Below are 22,942 nucleotides of genomic sequence, written 5' to 3' on the forward strand. Positions count from 1 at the left end.
GCGTAAAAGAACCAGTTTTTTTTTCTTTGTGTGAAGAACATTTTAAAAATCTAAAGAACCTTTTTTCCACCTTTTGAGCAATGGAAAGATTAAAAATCCCTGTAAAATTTACAGTAAAAAAAAAAAAGGCAGCTGTGGTTGCCAGAACTTTACTGTAAAAAATACGGTAGCAACATTTTAGGTTTTACGGGACAGCACTTAGTTTACTGTCTATTTTACAGTTCAAACCTGTATAATTTAAAGGTTTACGTTGTAATAATTACGGTTCATAACTGTTTATTTTAAAGGTTCATGAAATCAATGCCAATAAAGAACCTTTCTTTTTTCAAGAGTGTATCTTCACGATTATATAGTCACATTTTATTATCTCCCTTTTGGAGTCGTGACCCACCAGCTGAGAATCATATAATTTTACATGATTTCATTTGCTAAAATGTCTTTAGCTTACAATTAACATCCAAGATTTACACTAAAAGTTTTCCAAAGTCAAAAAACAAGGCCCAATATTGCAACCACCAGTTTAAAGTCAGCATGAAACAGCTTCTGGAACAAGAACAAATGTAGTGTGGGGCTTGATTTTGTCCGTGGGGAATTGATTGGATGGTTGTGGTTTGCTATTGGTGCATCTCATGTGAGTGACAGGTTGCCCCGCCCTTATCATCAGTGAAGAAAAGAGATGTCGCTGCAAGAGGGAGGGGAAGTTATTCTCATTCAAGATTATGTGGTAAATTAATTTAAAAAAAGATAAATCACTGACTAATCATTTATAATAAATACTGCAAAAATGGTCTATTTCGATTTCATGGTGACTTTAACCCATATTTTAATGTTCCATGAAGTGCGCACTTCAAAAGTGGTGTCTGAAAGCTTATTAGATTGATCTGATGGGTGGGTATGTTGCCGTGTGCTGGTCAGGACAGATGTTTGGACAGTGTGACCGTCTCTCATGCTACGTAAAATATCTCTCAGGGATTCCTGTTACACTTGGCAGATGGCGAGATGCACATTACAGAGACGCCACCACAGTGCACACGCTGCTGCCTCTGCTTACCAGGTACAGAACTTTCCTTTTACAAATTTAAACAGAGAACAACCAGGGAACTGTCTGCAAAGTCATTCCGAATACATTCCAAGAAATCTGTCTATTAGCCAGAGGGTCATTGCTCAATTTGGAACAGGGAAGCTAGCCTAAAGTGTCTTCCATTTATTTTTGCTCCGAGATTGCTGGATGTTCCCGGCTGAGTTAAGCAGGCATCTCTCAATCATACACACTGGATCCAGTGTGTGTGTGTGTGTGTGTGTGTGTGTGTGTGTGTAACCTCCCCCTCTTTCCCTGTGGCTGGAGCACTAGAGTGGATGCTTCAGACCTGGAAGGCACTTTTCAGCCTGGTCACACACACTGGGGCCCTGCTGCTTGGCTGCGCACCATGGGTCACCGGCTTACATTAGAAAAACCCAACCGAACACAGTCAAGCGTGCTGCTTGAACATACCTGACACAGTGCTGCACTGAGCATTAAAACAGATCGATGCACTACATGCTCAAACAAACCGTTCAAATAAAATGCATAAAATTATTTTAGGATTGGATTTCACAAACACCTTGCTACTACTTAATTAAAAGAGGAAATTAGTATGAAAAATGTAAAGATTCAACATTATTCACTGGGATTTCCTCGACTGAAGTGAAGGGTAGAATCATTCGATCGTTAATCCTGAATTAAGCACATTAACCGGGTAATAACTAAAATGAATGAAGGACAAGGTCGATTGTTTTGATTGGGAGTTTTACACCGCTGTGAAATATATCTATTCCTTGGCAGCAGGCTAGAAAATGAGATGGAGTCTTGGAGAGAAAATGGAGGTCTATCATTGGTCAAAGGGGAAAGTGAGACAGACCCTGAATGTCAGACTCAGTGATTTAGCTCATGTTTGACACATCAGTATATTCCACCTTCTTGAATGTCCCTCATTTTAGAGTGTCTAATGTGTTTTTAACAAAAATGAATGAATGAATGAAAGACATGGCATGTAGATTCTTTAAATATAGTTAATATAGTTTTAATAACAATAGTTTACATATAATAATATATTATTATATAACTGTATATATATTTTATTATAAATATAATAATATATTTTAATTTAATTTAGTAATCAAAATCTAAAAATAAAATTTTATTTAAATATTGGTTTATATTACAATATATTGTTACAATTATTTTTTACTTTTGTGTAATAAGCATAAAACAAGCACTAGTTTCATAAAAAACCTTAATGAAAAATTAGTTATTAAATCATTTTTTATTTATTTATTTGTTTATTATAATTCAATATATAAAAATAATAATGTAATTAATATTTATATAAATAACAATGATATTATTTATACATATATAATTTATATATTTAAATTAGAGTTCACATAGCTTAGTTTTTATTATAATTTTTGATGTTATTGTAACCATTATGAATTATATATATAAATATATATGAATTTTCGTTTAGCTTTTTCTGATCATGCTAATGCTTTATACTTATCAAAATAAAAATAATACAAATACTTATCAAATTATAATATATTATAACATACATTGATGTTAATAGGATATTATATTTTTCAATTATTAAATTATATTATTAAATGTAATAATTAATTATATTTAATGTAATATTAATTATATTTAATATATTTAATATTAATTTAATTTTTTTAATAGCCAGCATTATTTATATTTGCATATTGGTCACACCCCCAAACATTTTTTTATCACAGAAATGGCCAGGCATGTGTGCTATCAGAGATAGGCTATTAACAAAAAACACATGTGCAGCGGACAAACATGAATATAGCTGCCTCTCAGGAGGGCACGAAGGCGCGTTCCCGCTTTTCATCTCCCCTTCCCAATGATTGACGTGCACTGAGAGACATACGGAGGCGGGGCTACACGGTCCCTGCGTCCAATCAAGATGCGCGGGCGGGGCCACAAGCATCGCAGAGTCTCTGAGCGCTGAGAGTGCTACAATGTAACAAAAGCAGCGGGATGAAACAGTGAAATAACGCGCGAGTGTATGAAGCGCTGCGTTCACGCGGGACCTGATTAATAACACACACACTCATACACATACACACACACTGGTGAGTTTAGTGGTTAAAGGGCTGATAGTGGCTCGGGCTGTGAGTGAGCTCAGGAGGACTGTGCTTACAGATTGCCAAGAGAGTACCAGAGGAATCTTCGCCGCAGCTGGACCGGAGAGCGACCGGAGGACCAGAGCGGGCCGACATGGACGAGCAGCCGCGCCTGATGCACGCTCATGCGGCCGTGGGGATGAGCGGACACCCCGGCCTGTCACAGCACATTCCGGACAACACCGGAGCGACTGACGGAGACGGAAGGAAGCAGGACATTGGAGACATTTTACAACAGATCATGACCATCACTGACCAGAGTCTGGACGAGGCGCAGGCCAGGTGAGCTGTCACTCATCACATCCAAAGATCTGGAATATTCATATTGACTTTCATCTTTAAGACGGCAATGACACTTAATTGATTAGAGTATAAAATAAAATTACACTTAAACAATATTCACTAAATGAATTAAATAATTTCAAAAGCATACCCGTAATAGGGGAAAAAAAAATATTTTATAGAAGCACTACGTTTATATAAATCTCTATTAATAATTTAAATATATAAATGAAAAATAATGTGTATAACAATAAAACATTTGTACATTTATATATATATATTAGTTATATAAAACATTATATAATGTTACATATTTTGTTTATTAATACATACACACCTATTTTTACTTCACCATCACTTTAAAACACGTTTAGCAAGCTAATTAAAGATAAAGTTCCAAAAGTATTTAATTAACCTAATTGTAAGCATACCTTAAAATATATACTGTCAAATTATGATAAATACCATACAATGCTACAGTTATTGTTACAACTGTAAACTCTTAATAAATAATTATGACATATTTTATGTCATTTTGATTTTTGATGTCATTTGGCATCTAAGCTTCTTTTCACTTATCAAGTGGAAAAACAAGAACAATTCTATTGTAGTAACAATATCTGTGTGATTTTGGCAGAATATTTTTTTACTAATACTATAACAAAGGAATATAGTTTAGATGTTTGACATCTTTATAATAATTTGCAATGAGCAAATGTTTACATGCATATCAGGAGTTATTGACAAGTAGGCATCCAGAAATGGACTGATAACACGATTGCTGTTGTCAGTGTGTCCAAACACATGTGGTGTGTAGTGACAGACATCAGTGTATTTTTCTGACATGCAGTGCTCATTTTTTGTCAATAGAAATAAAAGAGATGCCAAGATAGAATTTGACAGACAGCACAGAGACTCGTATAACACATCTGATCGTGTCCCTTTAGGATGAATATGGTCACAACGGAGGTTCTTAATTCACATTTTTCTCTTTCTGTATATTTTATATGTTACCATTGTTCTTAATTAACAGTTTAAAAATGTAATCACCCCACAACCATTGCTAAATGAATACGTTAATTATTCATACACTGTAAAAAAATATTTTCATGATTTGTTATCTCAACATTTTTTCTTTTGTCAAATCAACTTAGATAATTAATTTGGTTCAGATAACATTACATTTTGAGTTTCTGTTGATTAAACCAATCGCCTTCATTGTATTAACTCAAATTTTTAATTTCAATGAACTCAAAATTTTAACTTACATTTTTAAAGTTAAACCAACAATCCTTTTTTACAGTGTTGAGTGTTTTTGCATATGCATGTGTTTAATAAAAAACGTGCAGTAAAGATGTTAAATAATTATATCATTTAAAATATTTTAGAGTTGTTAGAGTACATGGAAAGATACAAAACTATGAATTATTAATCACTGAAAATATGGTAGTTACTAATGGAATTTTGTTAATATTATGCATAAGCATAAATATGATAAACAGAGACTGTAATGAGCTGGCTAATGGTCAATATGTGCTTTTCATTTCACCATGATCACTTCACGTTCAGGCAACAGGCAGATAAACAACTCTTTACTAGCAGAGTGAAATATTGGTCTGTTCAGACGCTCACCGCGGCCTTGTGTTGTGTTTCAGAAAACATGCACTCAACTGCCACAGAATGAAGCCAGCGCTCTTCAACGTCCTGTGTGAGATCAAAGAAAAAACAGGCAAGTGATATTATTTGATAAATAACACCATGTTCGAGTAGATAATATTTTTTAAAATGACTGGATATCAGCTGCATTAGTATCGCAGCGTCTGGTCAACGCTGCGAAACGTTTTGTATTTTAAGGGCTTGCACATGTTGTGACATATTTAGTTATGTAAATACTTTCAATAACAGCTAAAAAGAAAAAGTGTTGTGCTGTTTTTCTACATTGTGCACTGGATGTAGATGTGGATTTCAGTCGGTAAATGTGGTTTTGTGGCGATCCTAGTGAGGAAATGAAGAAAAACGTTCAGCTTCTTTGACCTCTCGCTGCTAAATCATCTTTACAACTCTTACACTGCACCAGTCTTCTTTTTTGTGCAGCTAAGTTTTGGTTAGGAAAGTGCAGGATTAAATTTCCAACCGTCATAAGTTGTTTAGCTGAAATGTTTATTTTGTTGTGTTTGGCTAAAGCGATGAATGAACGTCGTGTTTGTGCATTTTTGGAGGGAAAGCTCGTTTAATTTTGTGGCGTCATTTTGGAGCCATCGCAATGATTAAAAATGTCGTAGATGTAACAGTAGATGTTTTGCTGCCGAGAAAAGGGTGGAAAGTGACGTTTGCGGTCTGTTTTCTGCCCTGGCGTGTCGAGAGCAGACTGGCTGCAGTGTTTCGTCCTCCTCGAGCTGGGAACTACGAAGGATTTGTGCTGGAGAGATATTGAGACGCTATCGCTCTGCGGTTTGATGTGGAAACGGTTCCAGCGTGTTTCACAGTCATTAGTGCGTGTAATAAAAAGGACTAGATGAAGGATAAAGCAGATTTCTTTATCATTATCTCTCTGACTGCTCTGTTCCAGCTGTGAGGCCGTGGGTGGTTCTCATCTCTGTTTATTCTGTCTCTGCAATGGTTGGATATGATGTTTTCATTGAGTTCGGGCCCCGAGCGCGGGCGGGGGTGTTTCTGCGGCCTGCTGCTCCGCTCCTGCTAAGCGTCCGAGAGGGGAGTGACACAGTTATGCGTGGAGTTTTACTCCCCGCCGTTTCTTGTTCTGTTTGTTTTTCTTTTTCGAGTTCACACAGAGTTCGAGCTCAAACGAAACGCCGGACGATGTGGACGTATCCCAGACTGCTCTGCTCCTCTTTGCCCTTTATCTGTGAAAATATGAAAGGCCAAAACGTGGGCCGTGAGCTCTTGAGGACGGCACAGGTCGAAATGACATGCCGTGAAGTTCTAAGTGTTTAGATGTGAGGTTTGCTTGTTCTGCGGTAGCATAAGAAAGTTTTCGTCCCACTTCTGCTGCCTCTTTGAACTTCAACATGGATGTTTAGCATATTTAAGAACCCTTTTAGATCTTTTCAGCAATTTTAGATGGGTTAAAACATTGGTCATTCACTGTTTTAAACGACAAAAAATACTGAATTGCGGTGTTCTTTTGTGTACAGTGGTTAACTTTATTTGTTTTGAAATCAAAATTACTCTTGAGAATTGTTTACTCTGTTTGACATCAGTGGAAATGTTGGTTCATTGGCAAAAGTACGCAGGAGTGATGTTTGAATCAGTGTATATATATATATATATATATATATATATATATATATTTTAGCACAGTGGAGAACCGTAAAGCTAGTGCAACTCAATATAGTTTGCTTAGAGTTATTATTGAAAACAGGGTTGTCCATAATGAACTTATAGATCCAATCTTTTACTAAAATTGCAATAAAATATAATTGCCTTAAATTTTACTTTTGAGCACTACTTTGTAATATCGAAATTTCTTTTTGTAGTTTTTTTTGGCATAATATTGGCAAATAAGAAAAAAGTTAAAAAAAGATTGTCTTTGTGATTGTTTCCTTTCAAACTTATTAGTAATTGTATATTCTTTATTCCATCATATTCTATTACCATAGTGATTATTGAAACCTGACTAGTAGCAATGTCAGCTCAGTTACTGTTTATTTTGCATTTTAATAATTTATTACTCTTAAGACGACACACTATAGACAAGAACACTTTTTTTCATGCATCTGTCAGTTTTGAGATTTTGGGTTTTTTGGCTTTTCATAAAGTGTTTTTTTTTTTTTTCTCAGACAAGTGGAAAGAAAACATCCAAAATACACTTTTAAAGAGTATTGTTTATAGCACTTTATCTACTTACGTCTGTAGGTTTCAATTACAGTATATATCTTTAAAAGCCGTTTTCTCAAAATGAGGTTTTTCAACTGCTCTGAGTCAGAAATCTTCACTTCAGCAGAACATACATACACCAAACTTTACATTTTTATTCCTATCTGTATTCTGAGGGTTTTCACAGAGGGGTTTGTACATATATAATTTGCCTGATTTTATACAACATTTTATTCCTAAAAAAAATAGTGAAAATTATTATTTTTTTTCTGGCTGTTGGCAGTATTTTCTGATTTATGGAGTGATAAAAAGAGATATCAAAAGTCCTCTCTGTAAAAAACTTTGACTCTAATATGCATTTCATTTTCATTTTTTTGACGTATTTAAACTTAACATTTCAGAAAACTTGTAATACAAAAAATGCTTGCGATTCTTAATGTACTCAATCAACAGGGGAATTATGGTGATATCTATTAGTTATTTTTTTTACCCTATTTACCTGGAGTGTCTTGCCTTAAAAACAAGATTTGTGTACTGTATATTCTCATTTTGAGCTACAGTGCTTTAGACAATTTTAAACAGGCTATTTCAGTGAGATTTATGATTTGTTTGTTTTATCAAGCTAGTTAAAAAAAGTTAAAAATATTAAAATATGTAGTCATGAGTCTAAAGAGGTGCTTACTTTCTCCACGTCACTGTTTTAATTTAAAAATGTACTGTCGAATATATATAACTTTTTAAGAAAAGCAATTTAGCAGTTCAAAAATTTGTTTTACAATGTTAACATAATGTCACAATTTAACAATGTGAATGACTAAAGATCAGATTGTGTTTGGTAAAGTCTAAAGGAGCTATTATAGTTTCACAGTTGAAACGTCCCATTTTTTTTAAAAGCTCAAGATCACGTACAGTCCTGTCAGCAGATTGTATGTGAGTCTATAGTGTGTTTTTACAGTTCCCTCCCAGTGTGCCAATTGACACCTGCAGGGGAGGACGCTGCCCTGGGTCACGACCTGACCTTTTGACCCTGCTGTGTTTTTACTGGGATATAACGGAACGGCGGACACAGAGGGAAATCCAAACACCCGCAGCGTTCTTCTGCGTGCAGGAGGAGGAAGGAACACTTTATTTTAGTCCACACGTCTGAGACACAGCCGTATTTTCGTGGCGCTTTTCTCTACTTGCTTTCATTCCGCTCATATTTTCTTTCTTGTCTGAGGAATGTGAATGTTTGTGTGTGTGTGTGCACAAAGGTTTGTGCATACGTGTGTGTGTGTTTTTGCATATAGGTGGATTTAAAGTCTTTCTGTGTGTTTGTTTACACTGTGATATTTTTATGGTGTGTATTGTAGTTTAGACACCTTGTTAAAAATCACACTACACCTTTTATGTTAATGCAGAGGGTCAGATTAATATTAATATTCAGATTAATAATACATTTAATTGATTGAATATTGGTGTCTTTTATAATATTGTTGATTTTGGCTTTTTATAAAAGCAGTAAACCACATGAGGAGGTTGTGTATTACCTTGACTGCATTTAAGGTGCTTTTATGTACTTGGTTGGTACACATTTACCATGGTAAAATGGCTGTAATTCCGATCAAACAGCAAAATAGTACAAAAAATACAATTGTCCCTTTGTTTGCAGTTAAACTAATCGCTTTGGTAGCATAGAATTACTGTTTTTGTAGTTTTTTTTTTTTTTTAAGTGCACCACATGCATTCATTTTTAAAATGCAGTTTTATTTTAATCAGTGATGAATTTCAAAACATGTTCCAAATAGAAATAGACCAATCCACTTGTTTACAATGGCAGTGTCTTGTCCGAGCGTCTGTGATCTTTGAAGCGTGCAGCACAGAATCATGTTGGAAAGGCTCTGGCACCAAATGGCTTTCCAAAAATACACTCTCAAACAATTCCAGCCAGATCCGTTGGCTCACACGGACCCGACACCACGCAAACTCTCGTTTCATTATTCTTCACAACGATATAACCCAGCCAGCACTTGAAAGGAGCAGTGCAAATATATCTCTTTTTTTCCCCCTCTTTGGTTTCATCTCAGTGTCTCTGACACACGGAGACTCGTCTCAATGCGAGCGGAATTCTTGGATCTCTTGGAACTTCAGAAAGTTGTCAAGGCATCTAATTGCTGAATGTCAGAGTTTGTTCAGTGACACCACCTTGAACCTTCAGCTTTGACAAAGACACAGTAGCGGCGCTCTGCCGTTGAGGAGTACGAGGGTTTGTGCGCCTGTCAGAGATTTTACGTCGCATACGAATAGTCGTGAACTTCAGAAAGCTCCAAATGAAGCCCTAATGGAAGCTGTTTATGCACTCAGTGGCTTGTTTGTTGTTGTTGTTTTTACGTTATTTGTTGATTCTTTTCAGACGCTTTTCAGCGCTTTTCATATTTTCTTTTCGTAAACAAGTCATACCAAAATTATTTAGATTTTGAGTGATTTTTTTCTTAGTGTCTCAAACTGATATTTTACATTGCGTACAGTACAAATATCATTAACTAAAATTTTTGTTTCTTTTTATTTTTTATTTTTTTTTACTTTATATGTATCTTAATAGCTAATATTTATTTGTTGATTTATTTTATTTTAGCTAATTTTTTATTTTTTTTTTCTGTTTTAAACCAGTAAGATGCTTAATAAAAAATAAAAAAATAAATTAAAGAGCTAATTTAGTTTTTGGTTTCAACACTATATGATGTTTTTTTTTATTGCAACCATCTGCAAGCATATGATGATGATTGTAAATCTCAATCTTCTAAACATCTGTCAAATCGCACAGATCTCGACTTGCAGAGTTTTCTCTCTCTGCAAACCTCAACAAAAGGCTGGTTTTCTTGTGGCATGTGTTTAAACGGTGTAAGGTTTAGCGCCTGGGGGTTCGGGTGATGTAATGTTATTTTTTGATGGGTGAGAATGAGGTGAGCAGAGGGCAGGGCGGGAATATTTGACAGCGTTGAAACGAGCCAGAGATATGATTACTGCAAGCGCGTTCAGCACGGCGTTCTCTCGGTCCTGTGGGAAGCTCGACTCCTTCTGAACACACCATTGCACACAGTATACACTTCTATAGCTCATTACAGACGGAATAAATCATCTACGGCAGCTCAGTTTCAAACCAGCAGACAGACGTTCATTTAACACGTTTTAAGAGTGTATAGCGTTAACAGTGACGTGGTTGATGTCACAAAATAGATTCAAGAGGGTGCCTGTTAGGGTGATATAAAATTTTGTGCAGTTTTCTTAAAATATGCAAATACTATAGGCTATACTACATTACTATTTGTACTATTGCTGGACAGTATACTATAAAATATTCTGTTTGCATAGAATACAACCTGGATGACCTGCCAAGTTGTACAGTATACAGCACAGGATGTGCAACACTGCGTCTTAAAATGTGATACATTCTTTCTGTTTTCATAATTAATATTAGATCATCCAGGATTTTTAACCTCTTTTTTAAGTGTTCAGACTGCCAAATGTTAAAAATGCAAAACACCTGTATTTATTTCCAAGATGATGACTAGATGCCATTTACATGCAACATGAAGTGCAGAACACTACTGTTTTGAAACATTTTTAATGAATTAATGCCCACTTTTTCACTTTCTACTGTGTATTTATTTATAGAATAGTAGGCAGTATACAGTGCAGTAAATTTAATCTGATTGGATACACTGTAAAAAAGAATTGTTGGTTTAACTTAAATTAAGTTACCTGGTTGCCTTAAAATTTTGAGTTCATTGAAATTAAAAATTTGAGTTAATACAATGAAGGCGATTGGTTTATTCAACAGAAACTCAAAATATTATGTTATCTGAACCACATTAATTATTGAAGTTGATTTGACAAAAGAAACAATGTTATGATAACAAATCGTGACAATATTTTTTACAGTGTACACATGCTATGACTTCATTGAGAAAAGATATGGGATTGTTTTCTGCTTCCTTTTAAAAGTTTATTTTGCATGCACAATGGTTAGTTGCATTTTATTACTTGCATTTAGCATTGCTTTTCCAGATCTGACCCTTAGGCCTTTGATTCCACATTAACTCCTGTTGAATAACACAAGTGTGTAGCATTATTCTGCAAATTCGTGCTTTCTGATAAACCCTCAGGTGTTTGATTCCTGAAGACAAACAAAGCAAGTCGTACTCTCCAGCACAGCTGCCTGAAATCATTGTTTTTGTGTGCCGTCAATATGCTCTGACACACGACTGGCCTGGTCTCACTGCTAATATGTGCTGCTTTGTCTTTCATTCTGTGTTTTTTTTTTTTTTTTTTTTTTTAAACATGCTGATGCAGCATCTCCACGGAGTGCGAACAAGCAGGATATGAGAATCACATCTGTTGGACTGGCTCATCATCCTTCAAGCGGAAACGCTAAAGCCTAATCCAGCACATAATAGAGGCGCACACACACTGACTGGCAGCGCATGGCCGGCGTGGCGTTTTTTGGAACGACTCTGCCAGGCTTTTGCAGAAATGAGATTAGGCGAGCACGCAACAGCAGTTACGAAGAGATCTGTCATCGTTTTCTCTGAGTATACACTGGAGCACAATCACATTACCTTATGAATTATGCAAATTGTCAGTGTCCTAATTGAGATGTGTTAATCATATTAAGAGGCTTAATAGCTTGAATTTAACTGTGATGCTATTTGGTAATTAAGCACGACGGCGAGTTTGGGGTGCCGTTGATTGAGCTGCTTGTGGAAGATGATGTTGGAGTGCTTATATGTCTGTCTATGTGCCTGAATTGGAGATATTATACTTGGCCTTAAAAATATTCATTCTTCTTTTAATATTCATTTCCTTCTTTTAACATTCTCAAGCTTCTCAAGGATATTTTTGAGTAGAATATATAAAAAAAAATACTAGACTAAATTATTTTCATGACATTTGGTTCCATGTTTGGAATGTCTGCATCTTTAGAATAGCTGAAAGAGTCGTTAGCAGAACTATTAAAGAAGCAAAATCATTAAAACATTAAATTCCTTATGCCCTTTCCTAGTATGGCAGAAACTAACATTTCAAAAATTTTTTTTTTTTTTTTAAATCCTCTTCTTTATATCTGTATGTGTATTCAAAAGTTTGAGGTCAGTAAGATTTTTTTTTTAAAAGAAATTAATATTTTTATTCAGCAAGTATGCATCAAATTGATCAAAAGTGACAGTAAAGACAATGTGTAATGTAACACATTATATATATATATATATATATAATCAATTAATTGCTGTTCTTTTGAACTTTCTATTCATCAGAGAATCATGGAAAAAATATATGTATATCATGGTTTCCACAAAAATATGAAGCAGCACAACTGTTTTCAACATTGATAATAATCAGAAATGTTTCTTAAGCAGCAAATCAGCATATTAGAATGATTTCTGAAGGATCATGTGACACTAAAGACTGGAGTAATGATGCTGAAAATTCAGTTTTGATCACAGGAATAAATTACATTTTACAATATATTCACATAGAAAACAGTTCTTTTTAAATTGTAATAATATTTCACATTTTTACTGTTTTTACTGTATTTTTGATTAAATAAATACAGCTTCGGTGAGCAGAAGAAACTTTTTTCAAAAACATTAAAGACCCAAAGTCTAAATAACAAGTTCATTGTGTACTACTGTCAATTTTTATCTATTATTTGTTGCTGGCCTAATATTTCCAATTCCTAATATATGATTTATCGGCCTGCCCTAGTGATTACAAAGGCAAAACCATTAAAAAATGGCAGTAGTTCAGCAGTAATAAACCCACACAAACTGAATGTGCCTCGTAAACTGCCTCAGAATCTGTTCTTTTGTCAATAGATCGTATCTTCTGCTCAAACGGGCTCTGCTCACAGAGATATGAATGACCGGCGTTCGCTCGTGCTAGCATCACATTAGATGAGATGGCGCTCTGTGCATTAGACTGAGACGCTGTGGCGATTTTATCTGCCCGTTTGCTTTGTGTCGCTCCTTCCCAACAGCTCATCGTAAAGCTGGTAGGTGGAGACACGGTCGGCCCTCCGTTACTGCCAGCTTTCTTGATATGTTACGACTTTAATCAAATCTGAAAATTTGTAATGCACATTAAAGTGAACGTGAAGTGCTTCTCTCGAGCGCCGTTGCCATACCAACCCCGGAGGAGTCGTCTGTCTTTAATGCGCGGTTGGGAATCTCATTTCCTCCCCCCTCACCATCACCGCCGCTACAGGCGGTCGGCACATAGAGAGAGGGAGACTAGAGGCCTCTCTCCACGTACTGGAAATGACACAAATTAATATACACTACTTAAACTAGACCAAGATTAATGGCTGCCTTTCGCTGCAGTTTAGTCCCACTGTCAGTTGCCGGGTGTTCCTTGGACAAAATCAACATTTATCCCACTTTTGCCCTGGGCTCTCAGGATGCAAGGATCTGAACCCCCGCCACGCTTTTCACCTCTCATCCAGCTCTTTCATACATCACCCTCTCTCTACATCCGCACCTCTTTCTAGCATGTCGCATTACAGACTTGATAGATTTCCTTTTTTATTTGCATCTGATAGTTAACTAGGTAAAACGCTGCATCTAACACATCAGTCTCTTGAAAGTGTGAGCGTGTGCCTTTTATTTGTTTGTCATGTGGGATTGATTTATATATGTTTAGAATCATGTTAAGGGGATAGTTCACCCAAAAATGAAAATTATCCCATAATTTATTCACCCTCAAGCCATCGTAGGTGTATATGACTTTCTTGCAGCCGAACACAATCGGTGTTGTCCGTGGCAAATATCCTGGCTCTTCCCAGCTTTTGTAATGGGAGTGAATGGCGCCCTAGTTTTTGAGGCTCCAAAAAGCGCATCCATCCATCATAAACGTAATCCATACGACTCCAGTGGGTTAATAAATGCCTTCTGAAGCGAAGCGGACGTTTTTTGTAAGAAAAATATCCATATTTAAAACTTTATAAACTATAATCACAGGCTTCCGGTAACGGCCGTACGCAAGTTGAGTTCTGGCGGAAGAGTGACCTCTGACCTGATGTATGACGTAGGATGTAGGAGTAGCGTAAGTTTAGGTGAGAGTAGACACCTCTAGCGGTTCAAATAAATAGGGCTGGGCAACAAACTCAAGCTCCAACATATCACTTTAAAAATTCTTGTTTTAGACTTCTAATTTGTGAGCAGTGTTTTGTTTTGCTCTATCCTCTGCACTTCCACATTTGTCAATATGTTATGCGTCAGGTCAGAGGTCACTCTTCCGCCAGACCTACACTGCGTCCGAAATCGAATACTTCTCTACTATATAGTATGCGAAAAACAGTATGCGAAAAGTTCCCGGATGACTTGCTACTTCCGGTGAGATTCTGAAGTGCACATACGATGGACACTTTACTATCCCATGAGGCCACGGGAGAGGATTTGTGAATGGAGTTGAAGGGACGTAACGGATGTGGGTAGGTCATGTGACAGTAATAACATAGGGGATGTAGTATGTCCGCATGTCTCGCATTTGTACTATATAGAACATACTTTTTCAACGGTTGTGAAGTAAATTTAAATTCAAATGTAGTACCTACTGAACAGTACGCGATTTCGGACGCAGCTCTAGACTCGCGCATGGCCATTGCCAGAAGCCAGTGATTATAGTTCTATGGTTATAGATTATAGTTAAAATTTTAAATATGGATATTTTTCTTACATAAACTCATCGCTTCACTTCAGAAGGCATTTATTAACCACCTGGAGCCGTATGGATTACTTTTATGACAGATGGATGCACTTTTTTGGGCTTCAAAAACTCAGGCACCATTCAATCCCATTACAAAGCTGGGAAAAGCCAGGATATTTTTTAATATAACTCTGATTGTGTTCAGCTGAAAGAAGAAAGTCATATACACCTAGGATGGCTTGATGGCTTTAAGTCTGACTGTGTTTGTGGCAACTGTTCAAAAGTTTGTGGTTGGTAAGATTTTTAAATGTTTTTGAAAGAAGTCTCTTCTGATCACCAAGGCTGCATTTATTTGACCAAAAATACAGTAAAATCAGTAACATTGTGAAACTGTAATGTATTCAAAATTCATGCAAAGCTGAATTTTCAGAATTATTACTCCAGTCTTCAGTGTCACATGATCTTTTCAAATAGTAATGTAACATTTTTCATGAAGTACATTTGAAGCGTTTTATTAAGTTTAAATTTTGTTGTCATAGTTAAAGTCTTGAAATTTGATATTTAAATGTTAAAAGTATGTTTTAAGCTATTAAAATGACTTTGGAGTCTCTTGGGTTTCACAAGTTTTACAGTGAGGCCCCTTTTTGAGTTATTATTGGATTTTGATTGGTGTGGAATGATTTGAAGTCAAGAGAGATTTACAGTGCAGGAAACTGTCTAAATATAACTAAAAAATGTATGAAACAATCAGCACTACTGCAAACGTTTGGGGTCAGTAAGATTTTTTTGAAAAAATAAATTAATACTTTTTAAAACTAACAAAAAAGACATTTATAATGTTACAAAAAATTATATTTTAAATGAATGTCTTTTGAACTTTCTATTCATTAAAGAATCCTGAAAAAAGTATCACAGTTTCCACAAAAATATAAAGCAGCTCAACTGTTTTCAACATTAATAATAATCAGAAAGGTTTCTTGAGCAGCAAATCAGCATATTAGAATGATTTCTGAAGGATCATGTGACACTGAAGACTGGAGTAATGTTGAAAATTCAACTGTTTATATTCACATAGAAAACAGTTATTTTAAATTGTAATAATATTTCACACTATTACTGTATTTTTGATCAAATAAATGCAGAATAGAGTTTCAAAAACATAAAAAAACGTACTAACCCAAAACGTTTGAACAATAGTGTTTATGAACTAGTTGACTAATTGGCCAAAATGGTTTGTTAAAAGACTAGTAAACCATTGTGACCCATCTTTTGTTGCAACGTTGAACTGATGAATTCTGTGGTGTTATAATTTGATATAGAAATTATTGTTCCTGTGTGCTTCCCCACAGAGATAAACCACCATCTCTCTCTCTCTCTCTCTCTCTGTCCTCCTGTATGAATTGCCTGGCTATGCAAATCGCTCATAATTAGACATGCTAATATATGGCAGTAATAAGCCGCTGTCTGTCGTTATGTCTGCCAGTCTCTCCATTGTGTCCAGCAAAAAAATGTGTCTTTAAAATAACACTTCCCACAGTCCTCTGTCTTTCCCATAGACATGTCACAGCTGGCATAAAAACCATCAAACGATTCTCAATAATTGCCTCATTTATGCACATTTCACTATTTTTTCTTTTTTTTTTTAATTTTAAGACAGTGATTCAAATTAAGCTGATATTTATGGATTAGTGCTAGACATTTTTTTTCTTTTCTTTTTAGACTGTTTGTACATATTGTTAACAATAGATCTACGGACACTTACACCAATTAGTGCACTAGTTCATTGTGAAAGTGTTTGGTCTCATGTGTCTCTTTTACCATCTTAAAATAGTCCCCTCGACACAGCGCTCGTGGCACGGAAATGTTTTTTTAAGGAAGCATGTGGAGCCTTGTGCCCCCTGAAAGGAAACAAATGTTTGGGAGAAGCAGAGAGCGGCGGTTTTGGCCGCTTTCCCGGCACAGACGCAAGTGCCATCACAGGCTCCGGAAGACTGAAGTTCCTTCTGCACATGCAAGAAGCGGTTGCAGCCTTTCGAGCAGAACCGCATGCAATGCATAGTTGCATCATTTAATGTTGTTTAATGCTGGAAGTCGACATTCGATGGTCTATAACCCCTTCTCACCTTGCTTACATACATGGAGATGAGCTATTTTCTCTCAGATCTTGCTGTAAAGTGCTTTGGAAAGCAGCAGTTATGCTCAGTTAAATCCTAGGGTTTTTTGGAAAATGGCGTTGTCGCTTTCTAGCTAACTCAGCACTTTTGAAGTCAGCGTCCTCATGCAAACCTCTGTGCTGTCATGGGATGTGGAAGATGAAGCAGGTGCTTGTCATTCGAGTGGTCAACTAAGGACAGACGGCAGACCGCTTTGTGTTATATGAAACTACAGCCTTTGATCAAGCAGTTGTGAAATGTGTAAGTCTCCTTTCTACAAACTCTACAAAGAGATTCCTTCAAAGCAGTTTTTAAGGTACAAGAAATGCTCGAGTTTTTCTTTTGGAGTATTCCAAGTCAGTTAAGTTGTGTTGTGTGCTGTCTTTCTTTGGCGTTTTCTGACTGGTGGCCCAGAATACAGGCATGAGTCATGTGGACTGAGATGAGCTGCTCTTCTCTGCTCCGTCATGCTTCATTTACCGCATACAACACCGCCAAATTCAGCTCAAACTGAACACTGCTTTATGACTGATGCGTTTGTAAATTCACTCGCCTAATGTAAATGCAAGCCAGATTTTGGGGCATCAATAAAAACTTTCCATTTGCTTCCAAGTTTGAACTCTGCGGGTGCATTTGCACTAGAGCTTTTGGTGGGTTTGTTTGTTGTCAGAGTTTAGTTCATTTGGTCCGTGTGTGAATGCTGTTTTCTGAATGTGCTTCATTAAAGATGTGCGTAGAATGATCCTTAGGGCCAGATTTACTAACAGCTTGCGTCAGCGCAAACCCTCTTTTGGCTTTAAAAAACTACTGTCGGGATTTACTAAAGACACGCAGTGCAAAATTAGCGCTGAAAAGGCGTGGACTGAGTTGTTTTTGCATATGTATTTGTAGGAGTTTCCCTTTCAGACGCAAAATTTATGGGAGGAGAGTATTTAAATGAATCACGCAATGCGATTTACTAATGTTTGTGCTAGTCAATTTACTGGTATTTGCGGCATTATTTAACACTCAAAAAAAGCATGTCTTAACCCATTTTGAACCATGGCTGCAATTGTTGCTGCTAGGAGGAGACACCGCAGAGAACACAGAGCGTGTGGTAGAAGGGAGAAAATATTTTCCACTCGTATTAATTTTTTTGGAATGCCAGAGAAAGACATTATCTGTATATTACATGTAATATGTGCCTGTGTCGACCCACACCTGATGAGCATCAGCTCTGCTTATTTGCGCCCCAAAGCTAATTTGCACTGCTCTTGGTAGATTGCGTTGGTCATTATGTAAATGATTTGATTGCGTCTGTGTTTTTAAATTTGCGCGTCAACAGTAGATCACGCGAAAACTTGCCACTCCCAACGCCGCATTTGTGGAATTGCGCTTTCACGCTAATTTGTCCCGTTTAATAAATCTGGCCCTTAATGTAAATGTGTGAGAGTTTCCAAATTGTTCCTAGGAGCGATTTATAAATCGTCAATATTTTTATATTTTCAGTTTTCACTTTAGTTTTAGTTAAATATTTACTCATTTTGTTTTAATTTTTATTTAGATTAAGTTTGTTATTTTAGTACTTCAATTTACTAAAAGAAAATGAAAAATGGCAACTAGCTGAAACAAAATAACTTTTAAGTTTTTTAAACATTTTATTTAATTTTAGTTAACGTTTATTTGGTTTCAAGTAACGAAAATTTATTTTTTATGGTTTTAGTTTTAGTTAACGGTAATAATTACAAAAAAAGTTGCACAAAAGTATGCACAAAAAAGTTCCTAAATGCATCTCATTTTAGTAGTTCATGTTTTTCTTTTCAGGAAATCATTAATTATAATTAATTAATTAATTAATTTCACTGACGTAATTATCAAAGAGCAGTTTAAATGTTTCTCGTTTGCGCATATAATGTTTTAAATGCATATTTTGATTGCCTATTTATCTATGCATTTTCATAATCAATGTTGGACTGTTTTAATTAGAGGCGCAATTTTTCATGTCAGTTTTTGCATTTATAAATCCTGATTTGTTCCTCACTTTTGATTGTAAGATGAAATCCATGGAATTTATGGATCAAATCCAATCGTAAATAAATGAGGCCCCAGATCCCAGTTTGATTGGTTGGTGTGATCTTTATGGTCCACAGTTGGTACACTAACTTGCATAGGTGAAATGCCATCGAAGATGTGTAATGTATTTTTCTTAATTTCCATTTTTAGTCAATGTTATTGAATCTTTTGTGTGCAAAATGCATCAGACAGCGTTTGGAGCGTTTGGTGGTCCATGGATGTGCTCATGTCTGAGCCCGACACTAGAGTATGAGAACCGCTCTAGAAATGAAAGTTTGCAATAACTTCCAACATCTGCAGGATTATTCTGGTGGTCTGTAGAGCGGCTGCATTTGTAAGAGAACCAGACAGTGTTCTTAATGAAAGTGCCAGTCAGCATTGTCATTATCTGCTCGTGCTCTGACTGAATTCATCAGACTGCTGATGGCTTTCTCCTGTTTACTTCTTGTGGTGTAGATCACCTCCAACTTCATCTCCTGCAAGATAAAGGCTGGAGGTTAACGTAACCTTGATAAAACGCTCATCTCGGTGAGATTCATGTGCTCAATCCATCTTCCACCATCATGTAGTATGAAAATGAAGCCACCAAGAGCGACACAATACGGAGCAGTTAAATGGGCCATTTCAGATGTTTTGTGTAGCACACCGACTACGAAATCTCCTCCGACGTGCCTGTGCAGTCCATTTCCACCACTTTCAGTCGCCTCTTATCTTCTTTCCTCTCGTTACCCATCTCTCCTCTGCTGTAAACCCACCTCACCTCTTTTTTCCCCCTCTTCTTTTCTATTCACAACCCATTTGTGTTGCCAGCCAGCAACACAAATTAGGAATATACAGCCTGGTGTCAAAACGAGCGCTCATAAAATATTAACAGCGTGTAGGAAATTTTACATGGCAACATTCTTTTTCATTTTCAGGTCTGTCAGCACAAGCTGTGCTGCAGCTATTTGTGTGCTTGCATCTATTTTAATGCTGCTTATTTGGAGCCATTTTCCCATGCCATCTTTTTTATGTCTTTTCAGAGTCAAAGGTAGAGCATTTTAAAGACCTCCATTAATTCACATTTTTTTGTCAGCGATTTCAACACTTTTGGACTAAATGTCTTGTTTAGCTAGACTTTATGCCAGTCGTCTATAGCCACTTTGCAGTTTATTGCCTCTTTTGAGTACTGGAGGTTTGTTACTGCCATAGTAAAATGCAAAAAAGCACATTAAACATGCACAATTGGAGGGTGTGCTTGCAATGCACTGGCCAAGCAACATTTTTTTCCTCATAAGCCATCATTGTAGCAGTTTGGAAACTTGTGAACCTGTGCGCCTTGATTCACGGAAGCTGTCTTAAGCCAGCCAATCAGATTGGAGCTTTGCCACATTGAAAAATGTCTTTAAATTTTTTAGCACAATATGCAAGATCTGTGCTCAGGCTTTTTCCTACAAAAATTTAATGATTGTATAAAAGTTGTGTATATACATGTCTCAAACACTACAGCTGTTGTAGGTCTTGTCCAACTGTTGAATGATGATCACGCAGTAAAGAATGTTGTTCCAAACTTTTATGACTTTGTTCACAACAAAAGAAATTCTGAAGATATTACATGCAATTGCAATGCATGTTTAAAAAGCACTATGAAATAAAAATCAAATATCATAAAAGTAATCCTTAAAGGGGTGGTTGATTATGATTTTACTTATTTAACTTTAGTTAGTGTGTAATGTTGCTGTTTGAGCATAAACAACATCTGCAAAGTTAGGATGCTCAAAGTTCAAAGCAAAGGGAGATATTTTCTTTTAAAGAATTCTCTGTTTAAGGACTACAACAAACGGCTGGTAGGGACTACAACGAGCTTCTTCCCAGGTTAGTGACATCACTAACCCTAAAATTTACATAAATCCTGCCTCCGAGAACATGCAACAAAGGGGGTGAGGCCATGTTATTGCAATACAGTACGTAACACAAATGCAATAGCATGTCATAAAAGCAAGATAACAACATGACAAATTAAAACCATAATTAAACTAAATTATACTTGTTCTATCTTCATGCAGCATATTTTCTCCTTCTCTGTAGGCATCTTACAACAGTTCCCACATGAGCGATTTATAGATTATCATGACAGAGTATGCTAATCATTGACTTTAAGATACATAAACAGCTACATAAATTCATCAACTAACCATTCAGAAACGTCCTGTTGCATTCTACATGTTGTCACTTCTTCTTGAATCTCTCCATCATTGTCCGACTCCATTTTGAACATAAAAGGCTGAACAGTTGCTAACTTTTAAGTGAGTCTGCGTGAGGTAATTGGCGCTGCTAACAGGAGCTCTTGAAACTCCGCCCTCTTCTTGGGAGCAGCAGCTCATTTTCATTTAAAGGGACACACACAAAAACAGACCGTTTTTGCTCACCCTCAAAAACAAATTTAACATGCTATAAAAATGATCTGTGGGGTATTTTGAGCTAAAACCTCACATACACACTCTGGGGACAACAGAGACTTATTTTACATCTTGTAAAAGTGCCATTATATGACCCCTTTAAGACTGTACTATATACTATATTCCAGGTGTTCTGAGGTCAATAGCTTTGTGTAATTATCATTTTGCCATGATTATCATTCTCTCCGGTGAGCTGTTGACCAGTCAGTAAGTAATTTACAAACTGGATCAGTGAATAAATCATTCAGACTGATTTTGTGAGCTGAATCAACAGGTACATTAAAAAGTCAGACTCAAAAGAACGATTTGTTCACAAATCGGACATGTTACTTCTCATGATGGTGCCAGGGACACAAAGCTGTTGTAAGACTCCAGAAGACTTGGAATCTTTTTGGTTTTGCATCCTTTTTGCATTCTCGTTCATTGTATTTGCATGAAAAATAATATTTTTTTTGACATTTTACATTTTAAAATTTTTTAAAAATTCTTAATATTATCAATGTTAAAAACAGCTTTTGCTGTTTAATGTTTTTTGTAAAAACCATGATACATTTTTTTTGATAAATAGAAAGAACAGCATTTATTTGAAAAATAAATCTTTAGCTACATTATAAATGTCTTTACTGTCACTTTTATACAATTAAATGTGTCCTTGCTGAATAAAAGTATTAATTCTTTCTTTCTTTCTTTCTTTCTTTCTTTTTCTTTTTTTTTTTTTTTAAATCTTACTTACCCCAAACTTTTGAATGGTAGTGTATCACTGTTTCCACAATAATATTAAGCAATATTAAGAAATGTTTCTTGAAAAATCAGCATATTAGAATGATTTCTGAAGGATCATGTGACACTGAAGACTGGAGTAATTACATACAAATTACAAATAAATGACATTTTACAATATATTCAAATAATATTTCACAATTTTACTGTTTTTACTGTATTTTTGATCAAATAAACACAGCCATGGTGAGCAGAAGAGCCTTCTTTTTCTTTTGACCGGTAGTTTACACTGATCGTATTTAGGCCTATTTTAAAATCTGTTTTTTAAAATTATACCATTCCTCCTTTTGTGTACCATGGAAGAAACTCTTGACATGAGAGTGAGTTAACCATGACAGTGAATTGTCATTTTTGGGTGAACTATCACATGCATTGTATCTAAATTACATTGTGAGCTAAACTATTTAACACGTTAGTCTGGCTCAATTTATCTCCTGGTCTTCAGATGAGGGATTTGGCGTCTCTTTATCTACATGCTTCATGACGCCTCTCTGAGTACGTCTGTCCAGGTGGGAGGGGATGAACCCTGAA

General features: G+C 35.9%; 1 protein-coding gene across 3 annotated transcripts in view; it reads left to right on the forward strand.

Annotated features, from left to right (window-relative positions):
• Nucleotides 1–3,017: 3,017 nt before the first annotated feature.
• Nucleotides 3,018–22,942, forward strand: part of pbx1b (pre-B-cell leukemia homeobox 1b) — a 93,775-nt gene continuing 73,850 nt past the window's right edge. The window contains exons 1-2 of one of the 3 annotated variants that reach the window (XM_051897445.1): nucleotides 3,018–3,471; nucleotides 5,127–5,200. In XM_051897445.1, coding sequence (XP_051753405.1) covers nucleotides 3,284–3,471; nucleotides 5,127–5,200 — 262 coding nt within the window. In that variant the 5' untranslated portion in view covers nucleotides 3,018–3,283. Of the gene's footprint in view, nucleotides 3,472–5,126; nucleotides 5,201–17,056; nucleotides 17,403–22,942 lie in introns of those variants that run through there. The other 2 variants (XM_051897446.1, XM_051897447.1) reach the window with 2 other exon arrangements.

Source organism: Ctenopharyngodon idella, chromosome 6 (assembly GCF_019924925.1).
Source record: "Ctenopharyngodon idella isolate HZGC_01 chromosome 6, HZGC01, whole genome shotgun sequence".
In the NCBI taxonomy this organism is placed as follows: domain Eukaryota; kingdom Metazoa; phylum Chordata; class Actinopteri; order Cypriniformes; family Xenocyprididae; genus Ctenopharyngodon; species Ctenopharyngodon idella.